The 24863-nt window shown below is 33.6% G+C and overlaps 1 protein-coding gene across 1 annotated transcript in view; it reads right to left on the bottom strand.

Annotated features, from left to right (window-relative positions):
* LOC111060208 (very-long-chain (3R)-3-hydroxyacyl-CoA dehydratase) overlaps window positions 1–23636 on the bottom strand; it is a 68416-nt gene extending 44780 nt beyond the window's left edge. The window contains exons 1-4 of the mRNA XM_039435834.1: window positions 23365–23636; window positions 18354–18466; window positions 13100–13219; window positions 4367–4483 (exon numbers count right to left, since the gene is read on the bottom strand). Coding sequence (XP_039291768.1) covers window positions 4367–4483; window positions 13100–13219; window positions 18354–18466; window positions 23365–23401 — 387 coding nt within the window. The 5' untranslated portion in view covers window positions 23402–23636. The remainder of the gene's footprint in view (window positions 1–4366; window positions 4484–13099; window positions 13220–18353; window positions 18467–23364) is intronic.
* Window positions 23637–24863: the final 1227 nt, after the last annotated feature.

Here is a 24863-nt window from a genome sequence, read left to right as displayed (position 1 = left end):
TCTTAACAAAATAATCAACAAGAACCAATTCGGTTTCCAAAATAGTAAAAGTACATCTGACGCTCTAATAAAATTCATCAATACTTATCTGATAAAATAAACTCCAATAAGAAAACTATTGCGGTCTTCCTGGATATACGCAAAGCTTTTGATACAATACCTCATAATACTTTGTTCAATAAACTGGAGTCCTATGGTTTCAGAGGAGTCTCGCTTAAATTGTTCAAAAGCTATCTGAGTAATAGAACCCAGTCCCTAACCATAAATGATCAATCTAGTGTAACTAACTTAACTTCTTATGGTCTTCCTCAAGGTACTGTACTTTCTCCCATCCTTTTCATACTCTATGTAAATGACTTTTTAAATTTAAGACTTCTAAACTCAACTGTGATATCCTTTGCAGATGATACTGCAGCTATTTTTCACGGAAATTCATGGAATGAAGTTCATACTATAGCTGAAAATAATATGCTTTTAATTAAGAAGTGGTTAGATAAGAATACCTTAGTTTAAATATTGAAAAAACTAATTACATTACTTTCTCTGCAAATAGAGTAGGGCAGCCTAACGAGAATCAAGATTTGAGACTCCATTCTCAGTGCAATTTAAACTTGGGTAATTGTGATTGTCCCACCATTAAAAAAGTCAATAATACTAAGTATTTGGGAATTATAATTGATGAAAACCTTAAATGGGATGTTCATATTAAATACATATGTAGAAAAATTAGATATTTATCCTTTAAATTTTACCAAGTTAACAGAATTCTTAATAAGAACCACCTGAAAATGATGTATCATGCTCTAGTCAAGTCAATTCTGCAGTATGGCATAGTTGTTTGGGGAGGCTGTTTCAACTGTCATATTGCTGAATTATTTGTAGCACAAAAACTGATAATTAAAACTATATTAAACAAACCCAGGCTCTATCCAACGGATATGGTTTTTAGTGATTTTGAGGTCATGACTATACGTCAATTATACATAAAAACCGTAATTGAGTACTTAATAAAATATAGATCCGATTTTCCTCTCACAATAAACTCTACTCTTAATTATTATAATCTAAGGGCCACTGCTAACAAATATGTAACCTATAACACTAATATTGAATGTATAAGGAGGCAATTAATTTACATAGGTACTAAAATAATAAACCTCATTCCAAATCACTTTCTCATGGACAATAAGATCAGCGGAAAAATTAACTGGATATAAAAAACTGGACATACAGTAATTTCTTCTTCCATTTAGATATATGACTCGAGATTTCTGCTCCAGCATTTTTTTTTTCATTAGTTTTTTTCATTTTTCAGTGGACTCGCTTACCTTTATTTTGAGTACCTATTCCTCTGTTTTCTTCCTTCCCCCATTTCTCCCTTCCTTTTTTCCTCATTACTTCTCTTCTCTTCTTTGCCTGCCTATTACATGGGAAACCATAGTTGGCTAGGTATCTTCCTCTCTTTTTTTCTCTTCTCCAACACACCCAAACACTAAGCCCATGGTTTTTTATATTTGTAACATTTTATTGTGTTTTATTTGTTTCGTAAATCTTTGTAATTTTGTTTTGTCTTGTTTTGTGTGTTTTTAATAAATTGAAAAAAATTGAAATTGAAATTGAAAGAGAAAATCGCGAAAAACCCTGTTTTTGACAACATTTTCGCCATTTTAGTGGCCATCTTGAATTGCATTTGATCGAAAATGTTCGTGTCGGATCCTTATAGTGTAAGGACCTTAAGTTCCAAATTTCAAGTCATTCCGTTAATTGGGAGATGAGATATCGTGTACACAGACGCACATACACTCATACACACACACACACACACACACACACACACACATACACACACACATACAGACTAATACCCAAAAACCACTTCTTTGGACTCAGGGGACCTTGAAACATAGAAATTTAGAAATTAGGGTACCTTAATTTTTTCGGAAAGCAATACTTTCCTTATCTATGGTAATAGTGCAAGGAAAGTAGAAAATTGAAACCCTACCTTATAGAAATAGACATGGCCAGACATCTGTGTAATGCATGCAATGAATAAACCACTTGTCTGCTGATTGATTATGATTAGTTCTATAGTCTGATTAGTCCTATCTTCATAGTAGATGATATCCTATTATATTAAGCGAGCAATTTCTGTATATCTATATATATATATATATATATATATATATATATATATTTATATTTGGTTATTGACCGAGCGAAGTGAGGTCTAAAATTCAAGTCGACGGTTTGGCATTTCTCTTAATGTTTAAATATTTGAATGTTAAAATGTTTAGATGTTGCGCATTTACGGCGAAGTGCGGAAATAGATTTTCATGAAACTTGACAGGTATGTTCGTTTTTTAATTGCGCGTCGACGTATATACAAGGTTTTTGGAAATTTTGCATTTCAAGGATAATATAAAAGGAAAAAGGAGCCTCCTTCATACGCCAATATTAGAGTGAAAATCAGACTATAGAATCATTCATCATAAATCAGCTGACAAGTGATTACACAGATGTGTGGAGAAGCCAGTCTATTGCTGTATTTCCATAAGGTCTATAGTTTCAATCATGTACTTGTTGATGAGAATACTGCGTGAGGTCTACTGTCCACAGAACTACTAGTTTATATTTATTTATATTAATTGGTTATATTTATTTATGGTTATTTATGTTCAACGGATCTAACGATTTTCACGAAATTTGGAACATAGTATTTTTATGATTTAAAAATTCGATTGCACTAGGTCTCATCCTTGGGAAAACTCGATTAAGTTAATCTGAGTTGAAACATAGACCTCACTACGTTCGGTCAATTACCATTTAATCAGCACAATACTCAACAAAGATGGAAGAGCTTACCTTGAGCCAGGCAGGTTTTTGATTGTGTTTGGTCAGTCTGGGCCAAAGCAAATCCTCCTGCTTTCTCACAACAATTTCAACAGATCTGTCTGTAATTTTCGTCTGATGCTCCACTTTCTGCAACAAAATTGCAAGTTTATTAGGAGAAACGCAACTTGCCTACATTTTTAATCAATTTCCTATACTATCAAGGCTGTGCAAAGGCTTAAAATAAACTTTATACTGGTGATATTTTTCTATTTGTATATCATCAAGCTATCAAAATGAAAAAGTTTTCTTAGGAAAACATTTTTTTCCGATCATTACTTTTTGAGATATGAGCGCCGAAAGTTTAACTTTTTGGGACAGAACATTATTCAAATTCGGTACGATATAAATCCATGAGATTCAGAGGATAGATTCTTCATGATATTGTTGATCTAGTGGAACAAAAATTTTCTGATAATATCAATTTTTGGAAGAGTTATTCAATTTACCAAAAATAACTCAACTAAAAGATATTTTTTATTTTTAGTAAATTGAATAACTATCTCGAAAATTGATATTTCCAGAAAATTTTTGTTTTACTAGATCAACAATACCATGAAGAATCTATCTTCTGCTCTAGATCTCATGGATTTATCTTTTACCGAATTTGAAATATTCTGTCCCAAAAAGTTAAACTTTGGGCGCTCATATCTCAAATAGTAATGATCCGAAAAAAATGTTTTCCTGAGAAAACTTTTTCATTTTGATAGCTTGATGATATACAAATCGAAAAACTTTGAAAAATATCACCAGTAGAAAGTTTATTTTTAGCCTTTGCACAGCCTTAAACGAGCAATTTCTGATGATTGACCGAGCGAAGTGAGGTCTAGGAGGATTCAAGTCGACGGTTTGGCATTTCTCTTAATGTTTAAATATTTGAATGTTAAAATGTTTAGATGTTGCGCATTTACGGCGAAGTGCGGAAATAGATTTTCATGAAATTTGACAGGTATGTTCCTTTTTGAATTTAGCGTCGACGTATATACAAGGTTTTTGGAAATTTTGCATTTCAAGGATAATATAAAAGGAAAAAGGAGCCTCCTTCATACGCCAATATTAGAGTGAAAATCAGACTATAGAATCATTCATCATAAATCAGCTGACAAGTGATTACACAGATGTGTGGAGAAGCCAGTCTATTGCTGTATTTCCATAAGGTCTATAGTTTCAATCAGGTACTTGTGGATGAGAATACTGCGTGAGGTCTACTGTCCACAGAACTACTAGTTTATATTTATTTATATTAATTGGTTGTATTTATTTATGGTTATTTATGTTCAACGGATCTCGAAAACGGCTCTAACGATTTTCACGAAATTTGGAACATAGTATTTTTATGATTTAAAAATTCGATTGCACTAGGTCTCATCCTTGGGAAAACTCGATGAAGTTAATCTGAGTTGAAACATAGACCTCACTACGTTCGGTCAATTACCATTTAATCAGCACAATACTCAACAAAGATGGAAGAGCTTACCTTGAGCCAGGCAGGTTTTTGATTGTGTTTGGTCAGTCTGGGCCAAAGCAAATCCTCCTGCTTTCTCACAACAATTTCAACAGATCTGTCTGTAATTTTCGTCTGATGCTCCACTTTCTGCAACAAAATTGCAAGTTTATTAGGAGAAACGCAACTTGCCTACATTTTTAATCAATTTCCTATACTATCCTATACTATCAAGGCTGTGCAAAGGCTTAAAATAAACTTTATACTGGTGATATTTTTCTATTTGTATATCATCAAGCTATCAAAATGAAAAAGTTTTCTTAGGAAAACATTTTTTTCCGATCATTACTTTTTGAGATATGAGCGCCTAAAGTTTAAATTTTTGGGACAGAACATTTCAAATTCGGTACGATATAAATCCATGAGATTCAGAGGATAGATTCTTCATGATATTGTTGATTTAGTGGAACAAAAATTTTCTGATAATATCAATTTTTGGAAGAGTTATTCAATTTACCAAAAATAACTCAACTAAAAGTTATTTTTTGTTATTTTTAGTAAATTGAATAACTATCTCGAAAATTGATATTTCCAGAAAATTTTTGTTTTACTAGATCAACAATACCATGAAGAATCTATCCTCTAGATCTCATGGATTTATCTTTTACCGAATTTGAAATATTCTGTCCCAAAAAGTTAAACTTTGGGCGCTCATATCTCAAATAGTAATGATCCGAAAAAAATGTTTTCCTGAGAAAACTTTTTCATTTTGATAGCTTGATGATATACAAATCGAAAAACTTTGAAAAATATCACCAGTAGAAAGTTTATTTTTAGCCTTTGCACAGCCTTAAACGAGCAATTTCTGATGATTGACCGAGCGAAGTGAGGTCTAGGAGGATTCAAGTCGACGGTTTTGCATTACTCTTTATGTTAATATGTTTATATGTTCCGCATTTACAGCGAAACGCAGCAATAGATTTTCATGAAATTTGACAGGTATGTTCCTTTTTGAATTTAGCGTCGACGTATACATACGGTTTTTTGAAATTTTGCATTTTAACCTTCCGGTAGTCGCGCCCTACTCAATCACTCGAGCAGTCGCGTGTCGTATTTTTTACAACATCCAATTTTCCAAGTGTTATATAATCAGTTTACTGTCAAAACATATTAATTGTATAATTACTTTTTCCATCTTCTTGGATTATGTTACGCCTATGAACATTTGGATGATTACCATTTCATAGCCCAATAAGGTACATCAAGCAAAGCCATCAATTCTGTGTTATTGGTTCGTTTACAGCCCCCGTATACAGTCTTTCCCTATCTTATGCACTGTGGCGACTATATGGCACCTAAAGAATGAACCATTGCTCGGTTAATACTGCAACTCAGTGGAGTGATGAGGAGAAAGTTTTGGAATGCATAAGTGACTCATTCACTGACACCAACCCATTCAATAGTTTTAAGCAGCAAAAAAACTGACACTGTTGTACTTTTTACAACAGCGCGACTGCCGGAAAGTTAAGGATAATACAAAAGGGAAATGAGTCTCCTTTGAACGCCAATATTACTGTAAAAATCAGACTTTAGAATTATTCATCATAAATCAGCTGTCTAGTGGACTATAATACTACCCGTTCAAAAATATCGAACATCTTGAACATGTATCTTTCCATCAACGTTAGTAGACAGTTGACTATAATACTACCCGTTCAAAAACATCGAACATCTTGAAAATGTATCTTTCCATCAACGTTGTAGACAGTTGCAGCCAGACCTGATAACAGCGCTCACACTCACATTCCGGGACGACACGTCACGGTACGATAGGACAGAAAGCTCTATGTTTATTTATTAGGATTTTTTCTAGACATTTTAAATTAATAAATTATTTATTAATTTTTGAGAAAACATAACAACAGGTCAATGTAACTTACTGAGCGCGAGGTCTACTGTTCACAGAACTACTAGTATGTTTAGATGTTTATTTGTCTGTATGTGACCGGATCTCGAAAACGGCTCAAACGATTCTCACAAAATTTGGAACAAACTAGGTTTATGATATGAAAATTCGATTGCACTAGGTCTCAACCCTGGAATAACTCGCTGAAGGACATTATAAGGATAAATACGTCCTTGGAAAAACAGCTGGGAATTTTGTCGTCTGGAAGTGAGTGAGCGAGTGCATTTGTGGGTTATTGCTCAGCTGATCTCACGAGAAGAATAATTCAGCAGTAAAACTTGTTTTTGTTTAGTTCTCTTTTTCTTGGAAAACATGTTTACTTCAGAAAGTCCAAAATAGTAACTAGATGCTGCTAGTGTGGAATAGTACATAGTATATTAACAAATATTGTAGCAAACATAGTATATCATTCTAAATCGAATTAATAGTATATTCGATTATATATAATAGTATATTAAAGGAGCAACTTCTGTTTATATGTTTAGATGTTTATATGTTTGTATTTCACCGGATCTCGTGAACGGCTCTAACGATTCTCACGAAATTCAGAACATAGTAGGTTTATAATATAAAGATTCGATTGCACTAGGTCTCATCCCTGTGAAAACTCGCTGAAGGACATTGAAAGGATAATTGTTATTCATCCTGGGGGAAACCGCTGATAATAATTATTTCGTCGTCTGTTGGTGATGGAAGTGAGTGAGCGAGTTCATGTGTGTGGGACTGTGTCAAAATTATGACTCAGCTGTTGAACTTTTGTAATCATTCAATCAGGTACTTAGTGCCGGTTGCAAAAAAGCCGGGTTATTTTCAATCCTGATTAATTTCAGTAGATCCATCTTTTTGAAATGGTCTTCTCTGATTTGGTTCACGTGAAGTTAATCAGGATTAAAATTTAACCGGATTTTATGCAACTGGGCCTTTGTGAGGGAAATTTTTGCATTCCTCTGGGAATTCATCTCAATTTACTGTGATTAGATAGAACATTTCTGTATGAACAGGGGTGCCCACAAGGGGGGGGGCATGATTTTTTTTATATTTTATGTCAGCATTTTGAATCATGGCTAAAAAATCAAGGTACCTATTAAATAGAGATATCCTAATGTAGTTGATTTTAATACTTTTTCCCACATTTGCAATGTTAGGCTATATTTTGCTAAGTGTAACTCAATATAAAGCATAAAAAATACAATTGATAATATTCTGTATGCAGGAATTTTAGTAATTTTAGCCTATGAGTTTGAAGGTAAATCTTTGACAAAAATAAATTATAACTTCATCATCCACTATTATTCTGATTTCCTTTGCTTAATTTTAATTTTTAATGGTCCCGTGTTTCAGTTTCCTTGCTGTTGCAACCTAATTTTCTTAAAAGCACAATGATAAGTTAAATTATTGTAATGTACATTTTAATCTAATAATTATTTTAATTTCGAATGCGTTTCATGATGATATTAATGTCTCTGAAATGAGAATGCAATTATAAACAACATCGCAAACTCTAGTGAATTTCACAGAAGAAAAAACTTCTCTTGTCAAAAATTTGTCAAATATCATATCAAATGAAGCCAATTTCAATCTTCCAAATTTACACCCTATTTACCACACAGTAATCAAGTAATTATTGTAATGCTTCATTACTTTTTTTCTGTTTTGTATAGTCCAGTCAAATGGTCGTTTTTCAGGAGACAGCCCGAAAGAATTTTTCGCGACGGTTCTATATGTATTTTGGGGGGCTGAATTCTAATCTGAAATTCGCTGACACGCCAGAGGGCGGCTTCACCCCCAAAACTCCCAAAAACCCCAAAATTTCGGACTTTTTCAAGTTTTTCATTCAATCTTGAGAACCTTTAACTTTTCGAGAAAAAGCATTCTCTAAAATATTAAAGATAATAAAATTTCCAATAAATTGAGTGGTCGCGCAGGACTGTACGTTTTTTGATTCCGGAGCTTAGAGTTTTCAAAAAAGGGGTATTTTTCAAGGGGTATTTTTCAAGGGGTATTTTTCAAGGGGTTTTAAAAATCATGCAAATCTACCACTTCTACCCTATTAATACAACTACGATTTTTTTCTAGTACAGTAATGATAGAAAGTCACACATCACGTGAATTAACAATATTAATTCTGAACAGAATTCCTTAGGTACCTATTTTTGAATTTAGTGGTGGTGGGAGGGGAATACACCCAAAAATAGAAAATCATGTCCTACAGCCAAAATTCAAATTCTCATTATAATACCTTTTCATGGCATTCCTAACAAAAAAGAAACATTTCGGCTGAAATCACCTTACGAGGGTTATGTTCTATGAGAATCACTCGTTAGATTCCAGTATTTCCTAGTGGGAGACACACATAAGGATACGTCCAGGATCAAAACTTTAATCACTTATAACTTTTGACTGAATAATCTCCTCGTACTACAGCTCGCTCATATCAGCTCGTCAAGGCGGTTGAAAATCATGTATCATATCACTAAAATTTGTTAAAAAAATGAAAAATTCCTCCTTTAGTGTACCTATTTTAGCCCATATTTCAATTCATAGAAAAATTACCAATTTCTATATTCAAAACTGTGTGTCTCTGTAACTCAAAATGATACTTGGTCTTGATTTGAAGAAAAGAATCTCTTCTTTTATGTGAGGTGAATGATTTTTGTAAAAATATAATCGTGAAGTAAGATACGTTTGTTTCAAAAAATCAAGAGATTTGCGATATTTTTCTCATTTTCACATTCTCGACAGTTTTTCGATATAAACAGTAATGCAAGATCAATTTATGGCAACTCAGCTTATAGAGCATGAAATTTTCTCTCATTTAAGACCAATCGCAAGTTTCTATCATGTATTTTACTCATTTTAGAGACTCTTTAATCAGTAAAATCGCAAGAAAAATGAGAAAATAAAGATCATCATTCAATTTTCTGTAACTTTTGAACGGTATTGAAAACAGAAGTATAATTCATGGGAATGAAAAGAAGAGAAAATTCATCACAAACTCGACTAATTTTTGGATTTTTTATCTGAAGTGTTCCACAAGATACGCAACGTTACATATGCGAGAATGTGAAAATGGGGGAAATATCACAAATTTCTGGCACATTCAAAGTTGCGTAACTTGTGGAACACTTCAGATAAAAAATCCAAAAAGTAGTCCTGCGCGACCACTCAATTCATTGGAAATTTTATCATCTTTAATATTATATAGAGAATGCTTTTTCCTGAAAAATTCAAGGTTCTCGAGATTAAATGGAAAACTTAAAAAAAGTCCAAGATTTTGGGGGTGAAGTCGCCCTCTGGTGTGTCAGCAAATTTCAGATTAGAATTCAGCGCCTCAAAATACACATAGAACCATCGAAAAAAATTATTTCGGGACTGTTTCCTGAAAAATGACCATTTGACTGGACTATAAGTTGTTATCCTATTATATTAAGCGAGCAATTTCTGTATTATCTGTTTAAATTTTTTTATATCTGGCTATCCGGTTATATGGTTATTTATGTTCAACGGATCTCGGAAACTGCTCTAACGATTTTCACGAAATTCGGAATATAGTAGGTTTATGATATCAAAATTCGATTGCACTAGGTCTCATCCCTGAGAAAACTCCCTGAAGGACATGAAAAGGATAATTCATCCTTGGAAAAACAGATGATGATTTCGTCATCTGTCGATAACAGAAGATGCGTGTGACAGTGTGGGAGATCAGCTGTGTAATCAATTAGCTTATCGTATCTCGCGAGAAATCTAGAAATGTTAATTGACTCGATCAAAATACAATAATCTGATTTATTGACATGAGATGGTATATATCATAATATTCAAAGTAAATAATTATTTTACAGTTCTAAGTGATTAGTGAGTGTTATTTTGTCATTCAATTTGGTATGTATACAATCTAAATTAGAAGTTTTATGTTTTCAAATATTTGGACTGAAAATTTCTCTTGAATTCAAGTATATGAAACATAACCTACTTTTTGGAATATTGAATAATATTCCAACTATAAATTGTATAGTGTATAAATCAAAATTCGGGGAAGAAAAGTTTTGGGCTGTGCCTGTTAGTCCTTCCCCAATCATTTTAAAGAATTCAGTTCTGTTTATCAATGAATAAATAACGAGCAAAGCTCGGTGCCCCGATATCTGGTATTAATAGATAGAATTTACAAAATGTACTTGTTCAGATGATATCTTTATTCCAAAAACCAAACCATTTGAAGATACATTTGTTAAAAAGTGAAAACTACCAACAACACAACATCAGTGACAACCTGTTCCAATTTATGATAAATATCGGGGTACCGAGCTCCTACAAAAGCATATACAAATTATTAGGAAAGAAGAAATTATAATAAATATTCATTGTTCATACAAAAAGGTTCTATCTAATCACAGTGGATTGAGATTAATTCTCAGAAGAATGAAAAAATTTCTCTCACAAAATTTTAATCCTGATTAATCTCACGTGAACCAAATCAAAGAAGACCATCTCAAACAGCTAGCTTATCTGATTGGTTCTACTGGAGTTAATCTTGATTAAAAGTGCCACTAAGTACCTGATTGAATTAGGTACAAAAGTTCAACAGCTGAGTCATAATTTTGTCTCAGTCCCACACACATGCACTCGCTCACTCACTTCCATTATCAACAGACGACGAAATTATCAGCTGTTTTTCCAAGGATGGATAAATTCTTTTAATGTCCTTCAGCGAGTTTCCCCAGGGATGAGACTTAGTGCAATAGAATTTTTATATTATAAACCTACTATGTTCTGAATTTCGTGAGAATCGTTAGAGCCGTTTTCGAGATCCGGTGAAATACACACATATAAACATCTAAACAGAAATTGCTCGTTTAATAGTATAGGATTTAAAATACCTAAACTTGACGACATTATATATTGTCAGAATAAAATCGTTCCAAATTTGTATGAATGTTTAGGTACCAAAATTGCTATGCAATATTCTCTTGCAATAAAGAATTATCAATGATATTTATTATTCAACTTTTTATGAGTATTAAGTAACCTTAACATTTAAAATCGATGCCTCCCTTACTTATATTTTAATATCCTATTAAAATATTTGTCATGTAGTTTTTCCTGATGTAATGTAGTACTTTCTAGTCCTACCGAACAAGAACGGGTGCACTGCTAATCTCAAAAATAATATCAAAAAGATACTTTATTTCTATTTTAAAAGAGATAAGAAACAGAAAGAATTCCTCACAAGACCAAAGGTAAATAATGTCCTTTGGAAGATTAGAATGTAAGATGTGAATTTTATTGTAATAGACTGACTAATGTTAAAAACTAAAGGGTTGGGAATTGGGATACTTTGGGGGGGGGCATTACACTTGGATTGGGGGGGGGGGGCATGCGCCATTGCCCTTGGGGGGGCTGGGCACCCCTGCACGATATTCTATTTGTAATTGATGATGTGTTTGTTTTTAAAGTATGAATAAATTGTTATTTTGATGAGTGATGGTAGCTTACTTACCCTAGATTTTTATTTGGACTGTAGTATAAATTTGAAAAGGGACAGTTTTGGGCATAAGCCTGTTGTGCCTCCTCATATAACTTTAAAAATAATTGTGCGACTGAAAAAATGAATAAATAAATATAAACTATAAATTCAATCTTTTGTTACAATTTTCTATGCTTTTACACTCCAGAGCGAAGCTCGGTCCCACGATATTTAGACATTCACAGACCTATTATGACATGAAAAGGATTCAGGAAACTCGTGTCACTTCAAAAATGACTGAAATCTCAGCAAAAGTTCAGGGTGTATTATGTTATTTTTCAGTACCTACTTATTTATTTTTTCTTTTTTGTGTAGTTGAGAAGTTGATATTGTGGTAATTATTCAAAAAAGACTAAGAAATTGTCAAAAACCAATCAGTTTATCAGATATGGTGTAACAACCGAAACCGTTCTTTCTAACTATGAATAAAATCTGTGATTTTTGACAATTTCTTAGTCTTTTTATTTAATAATATCGGGGGACCGAGCTTTGCTCTGGAGTGTAAAAGCATAGAAAATTTGTGACGAAAGATTGAATTTATAGTTTATATTTATTATTAATTTTCTCAGTCGCACAATTATTTTTACAGTTATATGAGGAGGCACAACAGGCTTATGCCGAAAACTGTCCCTTTTCATATTTATACTACAGTCCAAATCAAAATCTAGGTTAAGCTACTATCACTCATCAGAATAACAATTTATTCACACTTCGAAAAACAAACATATCATCGATTAAAAATAGATATACTATGAATTCGATTTGGAATGATATACTATATTTGCTACAATATTTGTTAATATACTATGTGCTAGTCTACACTAACAGCATCTAGCTACTACTTCTGAAGTAAACATGTTTTCTATGAAAAAAGAGAAATAAACGAAAATAAGTTTCTCTTGCTGAATTTTTCTTCTCGTGAGATCAGCTGGATGATCCCACACATGCACTCGTTCACTCTCTTCCATTACGGTATCGACAGACGACAAAATTTCCAGCTGTTTTTCCAAGGACGTATTTATCCTTTTAATGTCCTTCAGCGTGTTATCCCAGGGATGAGACCTAGTGCAATCGAATTTTCATACTTTGTTCCAAATTTCGTGAGATCGTTAGAGCCGTTTTCGAGATCCGGTCTTCATACAGATATAAACATAAAAACATCTAAAGACAGAAATTGCTCGTTTAATAGTATAGGATTTATGTTTTGATAATAATGATGATGAGAAATACGAAAAAGATTGTGAAGAAAAAGTAGAATAAAGTGAAAAAAACTCACCACTTTGCTGACCACATCCTTGTAGAAATTAAGTCTGAAATGGTAGTATGTAGCTCCATGGGCTCCTACGCCCTCAGCACCCATTTCAATGCCATACGGTTCGATTTTTATGATTTTTTCCTGTAAATTACAAATAAGTCTTTGAAAAATGATGTAATTCATTTACTGAACATTCATTAAATAGCCAAACATCAATCTCTGAGAATACCGTACTCCCAATTTATGAGTAGTTTGTTGGCCGAACTTAAGCTGGGTTTACACCATAGTTATTAACAAAATGACCGACCGAAGTGAGGTCTAAGATTCAAGTCGACGGTTTGGCATTTCTGTTAATGTTTAAATGTTTATATGTTGCGCATTTACGGCGAAACGCGGTAATAGATTTTCATGAAATTTGACATGTTTGTTCCTTTTTTAATTGCGAGTCGACGTATATACAAGGTTAATGGAAATTTTGCATTTCAAGGATAATATAAAAAGAAAAAGGAGCCTCATTCATACGCCAATATCAGAGTAAAAATCAGACTATAGAATTATTCATAATAAAATCTGGTGTGGCGCACTCACACAACTTTCCTTGCCGTTATGAAAATTGATCACCTGACGCTAGTGTTCCCGCGCATCTCAAGTTTACTATTCAACGATTTGAGCCAGCTGGTGACAGGGCAATAACGCTGGAGACACACGAGGTCTGCTATCTCTTCATTGTGAATCATTCAATAGAATCAACAGTTGCCAACAATTTGCAATTGGATAATCACATTTTCTCGAATTTCGAGCTTATTTTTGATTTTAGGTGAAAATGTTACTGAAGATTAATTGTAGCGATCCTTATGCTCAATCTTTTCCACTCAAAATTTTTTGTTTAAATTGTATCTGGAGCCAGATAATTGAGAATCTAAAATCAAACTTTGCATAGATGGGGCGGAGCTCCTGAAATTTTTACAGATATGAGACTTGTGGCAGTTGTTAGAGCTTATCGATGACTATTTTAGGTATAACTTTAATCAAAATTGTTGGAGCCGTTTTCGAGAAAATCGCAAAAAACCCTGTTTTTTGACAACATTTTCGCCATTCTAGCCATCTTGAATCACATTTGATCGAATTTGTTCGTGTCAGATCCTTATATTGTAAGGACCTTACGTTCCAAATTTCAATTCAATCCGTTAATTGGGAGATGAGATATCGTGAACACACACACACACACACACACACACACACACATACAGACCAATACCCAATAACCACTTTTTTTGGACTCAGGGGACCTTGAAACGTATAGAAATTTAGAAATTGGGGTACCCTAATTTTTTCGGAAAGCAATACTTTCCTTACCTATGGTAATAGGGCAAGGAAAGTAAAAACAGCTGACAAGTGATTACACAGATGTGTGGAGAAGCCAGTCTATTGCTGTATTTCCATAAGGTCTATAGTTTCAATCAGGTACTTGTGGATGAGAATACTGCTTGAGGTCTACTGTTCACAGAACTACTAGTCAGGTCTGGCTGCAACTGTCTACAACGTTGATGGAAAGATATATTTTCAAGATGTTCAATGCTTTTGAACGGGTAGTTTTGTAGTCCACTAGACAGCTGATTTATGATGAATAATTCTAAAGTCTGATTTTTACAGTAATATTGGCGTTCAAAGAAGACCCCTTTTCCTTTTGTATTAACCTTAAAATGCAAAATTTCAAAAAACCGTATGTACACGTCGTCGCGAAATTCAAAAAGGAACACACCTGTCAAATTTCATGAAAATCTATTACCGCGTTTCGCCGTAAATGCGCATCATATAAGCATTCTAACATTCAAACATTAGGAGAAATGCTAAACCGTCGACTTGAATCTTAGACCTCACTTCGCTCGGTCAATCATTGGCATACAGTAGCTTTAAGGCAAACGACTGGTTAGAAAAATTGATCATAAAACAGCTGACAAGTGATTATACAGATGTGTGGAGAAGCCAGTCTATTGCTGTATTTCCATAAGGTCTATAGTTTCAATCAGGTACTTGTGGATGAGAATACTGGGTGAGGTCTACTGTTCACAGAACTACTAGTCTGATGCTACTATGTACTACTATGAGAACTACTATGTACTGAGCTAACCAGTGAGTCTAATGAAGAAAAAAATACATATTCTAACTCAGAAAATGTGAGTCACAGAAATCTGTGAACAGTAGACCTCACGCAGTATTCTCATCCACAAGTACCTGATTGAAACTATAGACCTTATGGAAATACAGCAATAATCTGGCTTCTCCACACATCTGTGTAATCACTTGTCAGCTGTTTTATGATGAATAATTCTATAGTCTGATTTTTACTCTAATGTTGGCGTATGAAGGAGGCTCCTTTTTCCTTTTATATTATCCTTGAAATGCAAAATTTTCATTAACCTTGTATATACGTCGACTCGCAATTAAAAAAGGAACATAGCTGTCATATTTCATGAAAATCTATTGCCGCGTTTCGCCATAAATGCGCAACATATAAACAAATAAACATTTAAACATTAAGAGAAACGCCAAACCGTCGACTTGAATCTTAGACCTCACTTCGCTCGGTCAATTATTCATAATCAATCAGTCTATTTCTGTATTTCTATAAGGTCTATAGAAAAGGACCTTCAAGAGGTCTATGCATCTTTAAGGTCTTTAGTTTCAATATATTGTTTTGCAGTCATGGTATTATTATGCGTGTCCATCAGTACTCTCAATATTGTCACATTTGACGAATTTAATAGATTTTTAAAAATAATCAAATGAACTAAATAGTGCTGAAGAAATAATAATATTTTTGATTGTAAAAAATTAATTTTCATCAGATGGAAAGATTATCACGGAACTGGATGAATTATATCATAAGGAATACAAATTCAAACATGAACTGAGTTTGTTAACATTTGAAACAGGTGACATCAGGTAGGGTCGAAACTAGTTTTAGTAGTTGAACTTTTTACAAGTTTTTAAAAAATGAAGGGTATAACGAATATCTCTAACAAATCTCTCTAACGAATATCTCTAACAAATAACGAATATCTCTCAATAACGAATACCTCTCTGCAGGGATTTTTTTTCTCGGGATAATCAACTTCGTTATACAGAGGTTCAACTGTATTGAAATGATCGACCCTAACTTGGGTCATGAAACAGTTGAAAATGACCTAAGTTAGGGTTGAAACTAGTTTTAGTAGTTGAACTTTTTACAAGTTTTTAAAAAATGAAGGGTACCTACTACAAGATTTTTATATTGTTTTTATTAATTTATTAAAAAAAGGTCTGAAAACCGACCTGAATATGAGCTTAATCTAGAATGCCTTTTTTTCTCAAGGGCTACTTTTTAATATAAATCTGAGTACATTATAAAGTCTTGATAATGGCATTAGTATCCGAAACATACTGTGACGATATAATTGACCGAGCGAAGTGAGGTCTAAGATTCAAGTCGACGGTTTGGAATTTCTCTTAATGTTTAAATGTTTGAATGTTTAAATGTTTATATGTTGCGCATTTACGGCGAAACGCGGTAATAGATTTTCATGAAATTTGACATGTATGTTCCTTTTTTAATTGCGAGTCGACGTATATACAAGGTTAATGGAAATTTTGCATTTCAAGGATAATATAAAAGGAAAAAGGAGCCTCCTTCATACGCCAATATGAGAGTAAAAATCAGACTATAGTATTATTCATCATAAATCAGCTGACAAGTGATTACACAGATGTGTGGAGAAGCCAGTCTATTGCTGTATTTGAATACGGTCTATAGTTTCAATCAGGTACTTGTGGATGAGAATACTGCGTGAGGTCTACTGTTCACAGAACTACTAGTATAAAAAGGGGTAGGTACTCAGATTTATATTTTTATTTATATTGATCTAGAATATTTGATGAAGGATGACCTTCAGAGTTAAAGAAAATAGGTAAAATGAATAGGACTGTAGAATTTGTTCTGTAAACATTGATCAGAAAAAACACGACATGAATATCAACTTGGACGTTTTTTGGTGTGAACTGCTTCCAGAAAAACTACCTCCACGGGAGCGAGCTCGCTACCGCTAGCAGACGTTGGTGTGACGACTGCTTTAGGGTAACCGTCCACTAGAACCGTATTCAACCGATCCGTTCGGCCGTTAGATCGGACGAATCTGCCGGCCGTTAATTCGGCCAAATATGGTCGTCCATTGAAACCGTTTACTTCAGTCTAGGTCAGTAGTTGGATGAACTATTGAATATTGATTAAATATTGATTAAATATTGAATTAACTATCATAGCCACCAAAATATTTCTTAAACAATGATTATATTGAGATTTTGAAAATTGAATAAACAAATAACCACTAGTCGTTTTGTGAACAGTAGACCTCACGCAGTATTCTCATCCACAAGTACCTGATTGAAACTATAGACCTTATGGAAATACAGCAATAGACTGGCTTCTCCACACATCTGTATAATCACTTGTCAGCTTATTTATGATGAATAATTCTATAGTCTGATTTTTACTCTAATATTGGCGTATGAAGGAGGCTCCTTTTTCTTTTTATATATTATCCTTGAAATGCAAAATTTCCAAAAACCTTGTATATACGTCGACGCGCAATTAAAAAAGGAACATACATGTCAAATTTCATGAAAATCTATTACCGCGTTTCGCCGTAAATGCGTAACATATAAACATTTAAACATTAAGAGAAATGCCAAACCGTCCACTTGAATCTTAGACCTCACTTCGCTCGGTCAACTAAATTAGTTATTCATTACAATAATCTTTTCCTTCAGATCCTATTAAATATATCCAAATTTTGTTCAGTAATCTTTGTTCACTGATTCCTTTGAATATCACGACGATGATATCTTTTGTCTCGCATATCCCACAATCTTGAACCAAACTTATCAACTATTCATTGTTTATAGTTACAACTTTATAAAACAGAACAATTTCAAACAAACAATTGTGAAACAATTTTAAGTTGGAAACACTTTGTTGTCTCAGCTCTACTAGTTAGTTCGGCCGGATAGAGCCGGAAAATCCCATTCAATTCGGATCGAAAAATTGATCGGCCAGAGACGGCCGTGCACGGCAATGTTGCAATGGACGAGCATCTATTCCTTTCTTTGTTGGGGGATCGTTCGGTAGTTTTCGGCCGATGCTAGTTCGGATGAAAACGGTTCTAGTGGACGACCCACCTGATTTCAAGAGAAGAGGTGGGCTAATATGAATAACACAATAATTGTGTGAATTATTTACCTTAACATCTTTCAAGTCAACTTTCAAGAAGATATTCTGCATATCTTGTGCCCAATAAACAAAAGGGCTGGGTGTTCCAACAGTCATATTTGTGACAAATTTATCCAGGTTTGCTAAAAAAAAACATACACACAATCAATCAATCAGAATAATTTATCTTTGTATTTGAATTATGTAGAGTGACACGGGAACTTTTTAAAACGCCATCTTCTATCTATATATATATAAAAGCGAAATGGCACTCACTGACTGACTGACTCACTCACTCACAGAACGAAAAATCTACCGGGCCAAAAACGTTTAAATTTGGTAGGTATGTTCAGTTGGCCCTTTAGAGGCGCACTAAGAACGGATTTGGAAAATTTTCCAAAGATACGCCCAAAATCTGCGTTTTTCTAGCGTTTTCTCAGCTTTATCGAGAAAAAATGAACAGAAAATGTTCAAATTTAGTGCAGAAGCTCAGCTAGGGTGTATCACTGACTCACTCACTCACAGAACTAAAAATCTACCGGACCAAAAACGTTCAAATTTGGTAGGTATGTTCAGTAGGCCCTTTAGAGGCGCACTAAAAACGAATTTGGAAAATTTTCCAAATTTCCAAAATCTCCGTTTTTCCAGCGTTTTCTCAGCTTTATCGAGAACAAATGAACAGAAAATGTTCAAATTTAGTACAGAAGCTCAGCTAGGGTGTAATAATGTTGTGTTAGAAGGAATTTGCAATAACGTCAAAGATACGCCCAAAATTAGCGTTTTTCCAGCGTTTTCTCAGCTTTATCGAGAACAAATGAACAGAAAATGTACAAATTTAGTACAGAAGCTCAGCTAGGGTGTAATAATGTTGTGTTAGAAGGAATTTGAAATAACACCAAAGATACGCTTAAAATCTGCGTTTCCAGCGTTTTTTGTTCAAATTTACTACAGAAGCTCAGCTGGGGTGTAATACCTAATGTTGTGTTGGAAGGAATTTGAAATAACGCCAAAGATACGCCCAAAATTAGCGGTGTTTTTGCGTTTGGGTGATTGAATCGAGAGAGGAAGTACTTTGAATTTCTGAAGGAATGAAGCATCCTCAAATGAAAAATGCAGGCGAGCGAAGCGAGCCCGCTGATCTTATTTTTGGACGATCCAGTCGGGGGTCCAGGGGGCGGAGCCCCCTGGCTAGACGGATATGGCAAGCGAAGCGAGCCTGACGGCTAGTAAAACATAAGTGGGAAGGACAAAAATGATTTTATTCTAATAAATTTTATTCTATTCTATTTTAACTATTGTAAAGTTCAAGACTTGCCATTTGAGAATTATCTATAACATCTATCAGTTTTTGACAATTACTTCTTCAAGATGGCTTCCTCCTACACGAATACACTCTTGGAATCTGTGTTGAGATTGCAGCTGGGATATTGTTAATTTCTTTTTGAATTGTCTGTTATGATTCAACCACAGTTATTGGTCAAGTAGTGAAAACGTTTGATTTGAGATAGCTCCACAAACAGAGATTCGCAGGTGGACAGATCATGGGACCAGGAAACGCAGATTTTGCAGCGATTAATGAGGAATCGTCAACACAGATTTCAAGAGTGTATTCGTTCAGGAGGAAGCCATCTTGAAGAAGTAATTATTGTCAAAAAGTGATAGATGTTATTGATAATTCTCAAATGGCAAGTCTTGAACTTTACATTAGTTTGAAAAAAATCATTTTTGCCCTTCCCACTAATGTTTTATGACGTTTTTAAAAGTTCATGTTATTTTGTGTCATCCTGTATTAATATAAATCTTAAAATTAACGTTTTCCACTCATCAAGGTTATGTATGGTTCTGTTTATGTTTCCCAGAATGTTTTTTCTCACTTCATCAATAAACTGATTATAATAAAAATTAAATTATAACAGCAGATATGACCATTCTTTATGTAATTATGGTTGCTCTTTATGAAGAGAGAGAAATCATAGTTTATCTTTCACTCAACAAAGTTTGTTTAAAACTGATGAACCAAGATATTCAAAAATGGATTGTGTTGGTTATAAAGTGAAAATATTAAAGTGAGAGCACGAGGTTCAAAGATGAGAAGATTTTAGATTTTATTTTGAAACACAATATTTTTTAAGGTACCAGTTTAGAACGGACGCATCAGTTATTTAAAAAGGTATACTTAAGCTGCATTTAAACCAAAGTTATTAACCAAATGTTAATAGCTTAATCCTTATAGATTCTATTAGATTGAACATAACTTCTCATACACATGATGAACATAAGCCTATGTGTTTGTCAAGTTTCGTTCAATCTAATAGAATCTATAAGGATTAAGTTATTGACATTATGTTAATAACTTTGGTGTAAACGTAGCTTTACGCTATTCCTTTTATAAAACTTATGGATTTGATTATGTGATGATATTTTGTTTAACTTGGAACAACAATTTTTTCTTTGCATTTCAAATATATTAATATAAATTCTAAAATTAACGTCCTTCACACATCAAGGTTATGTATGGTTTTGTTTATGTTTTCCAGAATGTGTTTTACTCATATTATCACTGAACTGATTGAACAATCATGTGGTTGCCTAGATCAAAATTATAAAAATGTGGTGTAGTACACTCAGACAACTTTCCTTGACCATTGAACTGTAAGCCTCATTCTTAAACGAGAATAATTTAGGGGAATAACATAATGACGATTGGCGGTAACATATTTGCAACTACGATCAGACTACTGTATATGTGTATATATAATTGTTTCCAGAGTACTTTTTCCTTTGTGTGAATTAAGAAATTCGATGATTTTTTTTTAAAGTCATCAAAACAGCTGTTCTACAGATGAAATATCTCGACTACCGTATGTGTTCTTTTTATAAACTGCTCTACCTACCTATTTCATGCACGAGGAGTTCACAAAGTCTATTTCTCAAGGATCGGGTGGACCTCCCATGAGTTTCCCAGGAAAAAGACTCATGCCAGTTGATAGAGCTGATAAATAACTATACAGGGTATGGATTTGAAATAAATCGGTCGAGTCATTTTTGACAAAATCGTGAAAAACATGGTTTTTTAGTAATTATCTGCCATTTTTCTCAAGAATATTACGGAGCTTCTGCAATTTTCCCAGAAATGAGACTCAAGTCAGTTGATAGGGCTTATAAATAGCTATCCATGGTATAAATTTGAAGAAAATCGTTAAAGCCGTTTTCGAGAAAACCGTGAAAAACATGGTTTTTTAGTAATTATCTGCCATTTTTCTCAAGAATATTACGGAGCTCCTGCAATTTTCCCAGAAATGAGATTTAAGTCAGTTGATAGGGCTTATGAATTCATGGTATGGAACTCATTAATCCATGGTATAAATTTGTAGAAAATCGTTAGAGCCGTTTTTGAGAAAATCGTGAAAAACATGGTTTTTTAGTCATTTTCCGCCATTTTTCTCAAGAATATTACAGAGCTCCTGAAATTTTCCCAGAAATGAGACTCATGTCAGTTGATAGGGCTTATAAATAGCTAGGCTATCCATGGTATAAATTTGAAGAAAATCGCTAGAGCCGTTTTCGAGAAAAACATAGTTTTTTAGTAATTATCCGCCATTTTTCCAGCCATCTCGAATTTTATTGAATTTCTTATTGTCGGATCCTCATGGTATAAGGACCTTAAGTTTAAAATTTCAAGTCAATTGGTCAATTAGGAATGGAGTTATCGTCTTCACAGACATACACACATACACACACCCAAAAATCATGTTTTTGGACTTAGGGGAGCTTGAAACGTATAGAAAACTTGAAATTGGGGTACCTTAATTTTTTTTGGAAAGCAATACTTTCCTTACCTATGATAGTAGGGCAAGGAAAGTAAAAAATTGGGAAAATTTAAATAATAAATGCAGAAGAGACCATTCTGTATGATCATTCTTTATGTTACTATCATATTTCATAAAACTCTCTGAGTTTGCCTTGAAAATGTGCAATATCAGCACGAAACGGACGTCGCCACATTAAAGAATGTGAGTGTTTTTCCACATTAAAGTATTATGAAATACAATAGTAATAATAATAGTGAAAACAAGATGGATAACCAACAAGGGCATTCTTTATGTAAGTCTATTATAGTTGTTGCTCCTTATGAAGAAAAATAAATTTTAGTTTTTATATTTTAGTCAACAAAGTTTGTTTAAAACTGTTGAACAAAGTTATTTCAAAATCGATTGTGTTGGTAAAATATTTAAGGTTCAAAGATAAAGAAGTTTTTTATGTTAAAACAATATTTTTAAAAGTCTTACAACGTGTAAAATGTGTGGGGGAAAATTGCAATTTGGCCAAAAAGTGAAATAGGCCTACTATTGATCAAATAAAAATGACCATACCTAGATTTGGTGTGATAAAGGCCGACTTCCCTGGCTAACTGGTTGAGTGCCAGTTTAAGAGAAGATTATGACGTCATGATTGTGAGAAGCGCAATCAGCGCATCCAATATTTCTCCATGCACTATTGTGTGGTCCACGTTATAATGGCAGTGGATAAAGATAGAAGAATAGCGATGCCGATTCTCTGCATTAACTAATTATATTTCTTTATTGTCAAGAACATAATTGACATCGTTGTGGACCTAGAAAAGAATAGTACAACCGGCTTTGTCGAATGATAGACAAGGATAGCAAAACCAAAGTTGATCAAATACTGTCATTATAACGTGGACCTCACTATAGTAAGGTTTGGTTGGGATGCGTTTGGTGAGATAAGCTTGTCCTTTCGCATTGAAGTTTTGAGTGTTAAACAGTAAACTGACAGTTGCCAGAGAAGACTTTTTAGATGTTTTGGGGAAAACTTACTAAAATAATGTGAAAAATACCTGATGCGTCCGTTCTGGATAATTAGGCTACCGGTTGATATTATAAAATAGGATTGTCAGATACCCAAAATTTCTCAGGACAGTGGGCCTAGTAGTTGGGCTACCTATCAATGATTATTAATTAAGAAAAAAATCTATCAAATTGAAATAGCCTAATGGATATAAATATGATTGATAAATTACCTGTTTCTCGATTCGTTACAAACCTATAATATTGCATTAGCAAGTCAGTAGAGAATACATTTCTGTAATTTAGGACAGAATAAGCAATACCTATAAAAATATCTTTACATTAGTTTTTGCAATCACACCTCACCATACACCGCATACAAACAAGAGACAACGGATTTCATTCGACATGTTGACAACAAAATATCAATGTTCTATCTAGTTTTGATGAATTGATTTTGTGAAGAATGAATTCAGAATTCACGATTTGCAAATTTGTAGGTTAGGTATTATGCTTACAGTTTACCAACGTAAGTTTATTCCTAAATGTATTCAAATAACATGCATTATCATATTATACATTGTAAAAATGTTTTTAATTCGAAATAAAAATGAATTTGTTTTGGAGAAATCACTCTCAAATCTCTCAAATCATTTCCATACTTTCCTGTTCCTGGTGAGTATTTTTCAAAAACACTTTTCAGAGCGCTATATTTGGAAGCAACAGAAAAGGAAAATTAAACTAATTCAGATTGTGTGTAGACAATAATCAGTTAGTCGAAGCTGGATTTACACTCAACAGCCGCCATTTTGGATATAAGTAACAAAAACCCTTTTTATTGATAACAGCTTTCTTGTTTTGAAAAGGAATTGGAAATAATGTATACACAATGAGTGTTGGAATTTGAAATATTTGAGTTGAAACCCCTCATTTCCTTGAAAACTAAAACTTCAATCAGCCCCCATTTTGGATACAACATACAAGCATCATAGAACTTTTTTCATGATATTAACTATTTAGATATAATTATGATCCAACTCTCGTTCACGAGAGAAAATGAATGGGATTATAAAAAAGTTTGATCTGAGGTCTGAGCTTGAAAAATACTATCTGCCCATTAACCTGAATAGGTATGAAATGGAGTTGACGAACACAAGAATAAAGCTGTCTGAAGCAGCTAGGGAATATATGGGCTAAGTTTAACTTTCCTTGCTCTTTTACCATAGTTAAGAAAAGTATTGCTTTCCGAAAAAAATTAAGGTACCCCAATTTCCAAATTTCTATACGTTTCAAGTTCCCCTGAGTCCAAAAAAGTGGTTTGGTCTGTACATGTGTGTGTGTATGAGTGTATGTGCGTCTGTGTACACGATATTTCATCTCCCAATTAACGGAATGACTTGAGATTTGGAACTTAAGGTCCTTACACTACAAGGATCCGACACGAACATCTTCGATCGAATTCAATTCAAGATGGCGGCAAAAATGGCGAAAATGTAATCAAAAACAGTGTTTTTCGCGATTTTCTCAAAAACGGCTCCAACAATTTTGATTAAATTTATACCCAAAATAATCATTGATAAGCTCTATCAACTGCCACAAGTCCCATATCAGTAAAAAATTCAGAAGCACCGCCCCATCTATGCAAAAGTTGATTTTAGATTTCCAATTATCAGGCTTCAGATTCGATTTAAACAAAATATTTCAAGTGGAAAAGATTGAGCATGGAAATCTC

This window comes from Nilaparvata lugens, chromosome 9 (assembly GCF_014356525.2).
Source record: "Nilaparvata lugens isolate BPH chromosome 9, ASM1435652v1, whole genome shotgun sequence".
Taxonomy (NCBI): domain Eukaryota; kingdom Metazoa; phylum Arthropoda; class Insecta; order Hemiptera; family Delphacidae; genus Nilaparvata; species Nilaparvata lugens.
The sequence above is the reverse complement of the archived record's forward strand: the minus strand, read 5'-3'. Positions and strand labels throughout refer to the sequence as shown.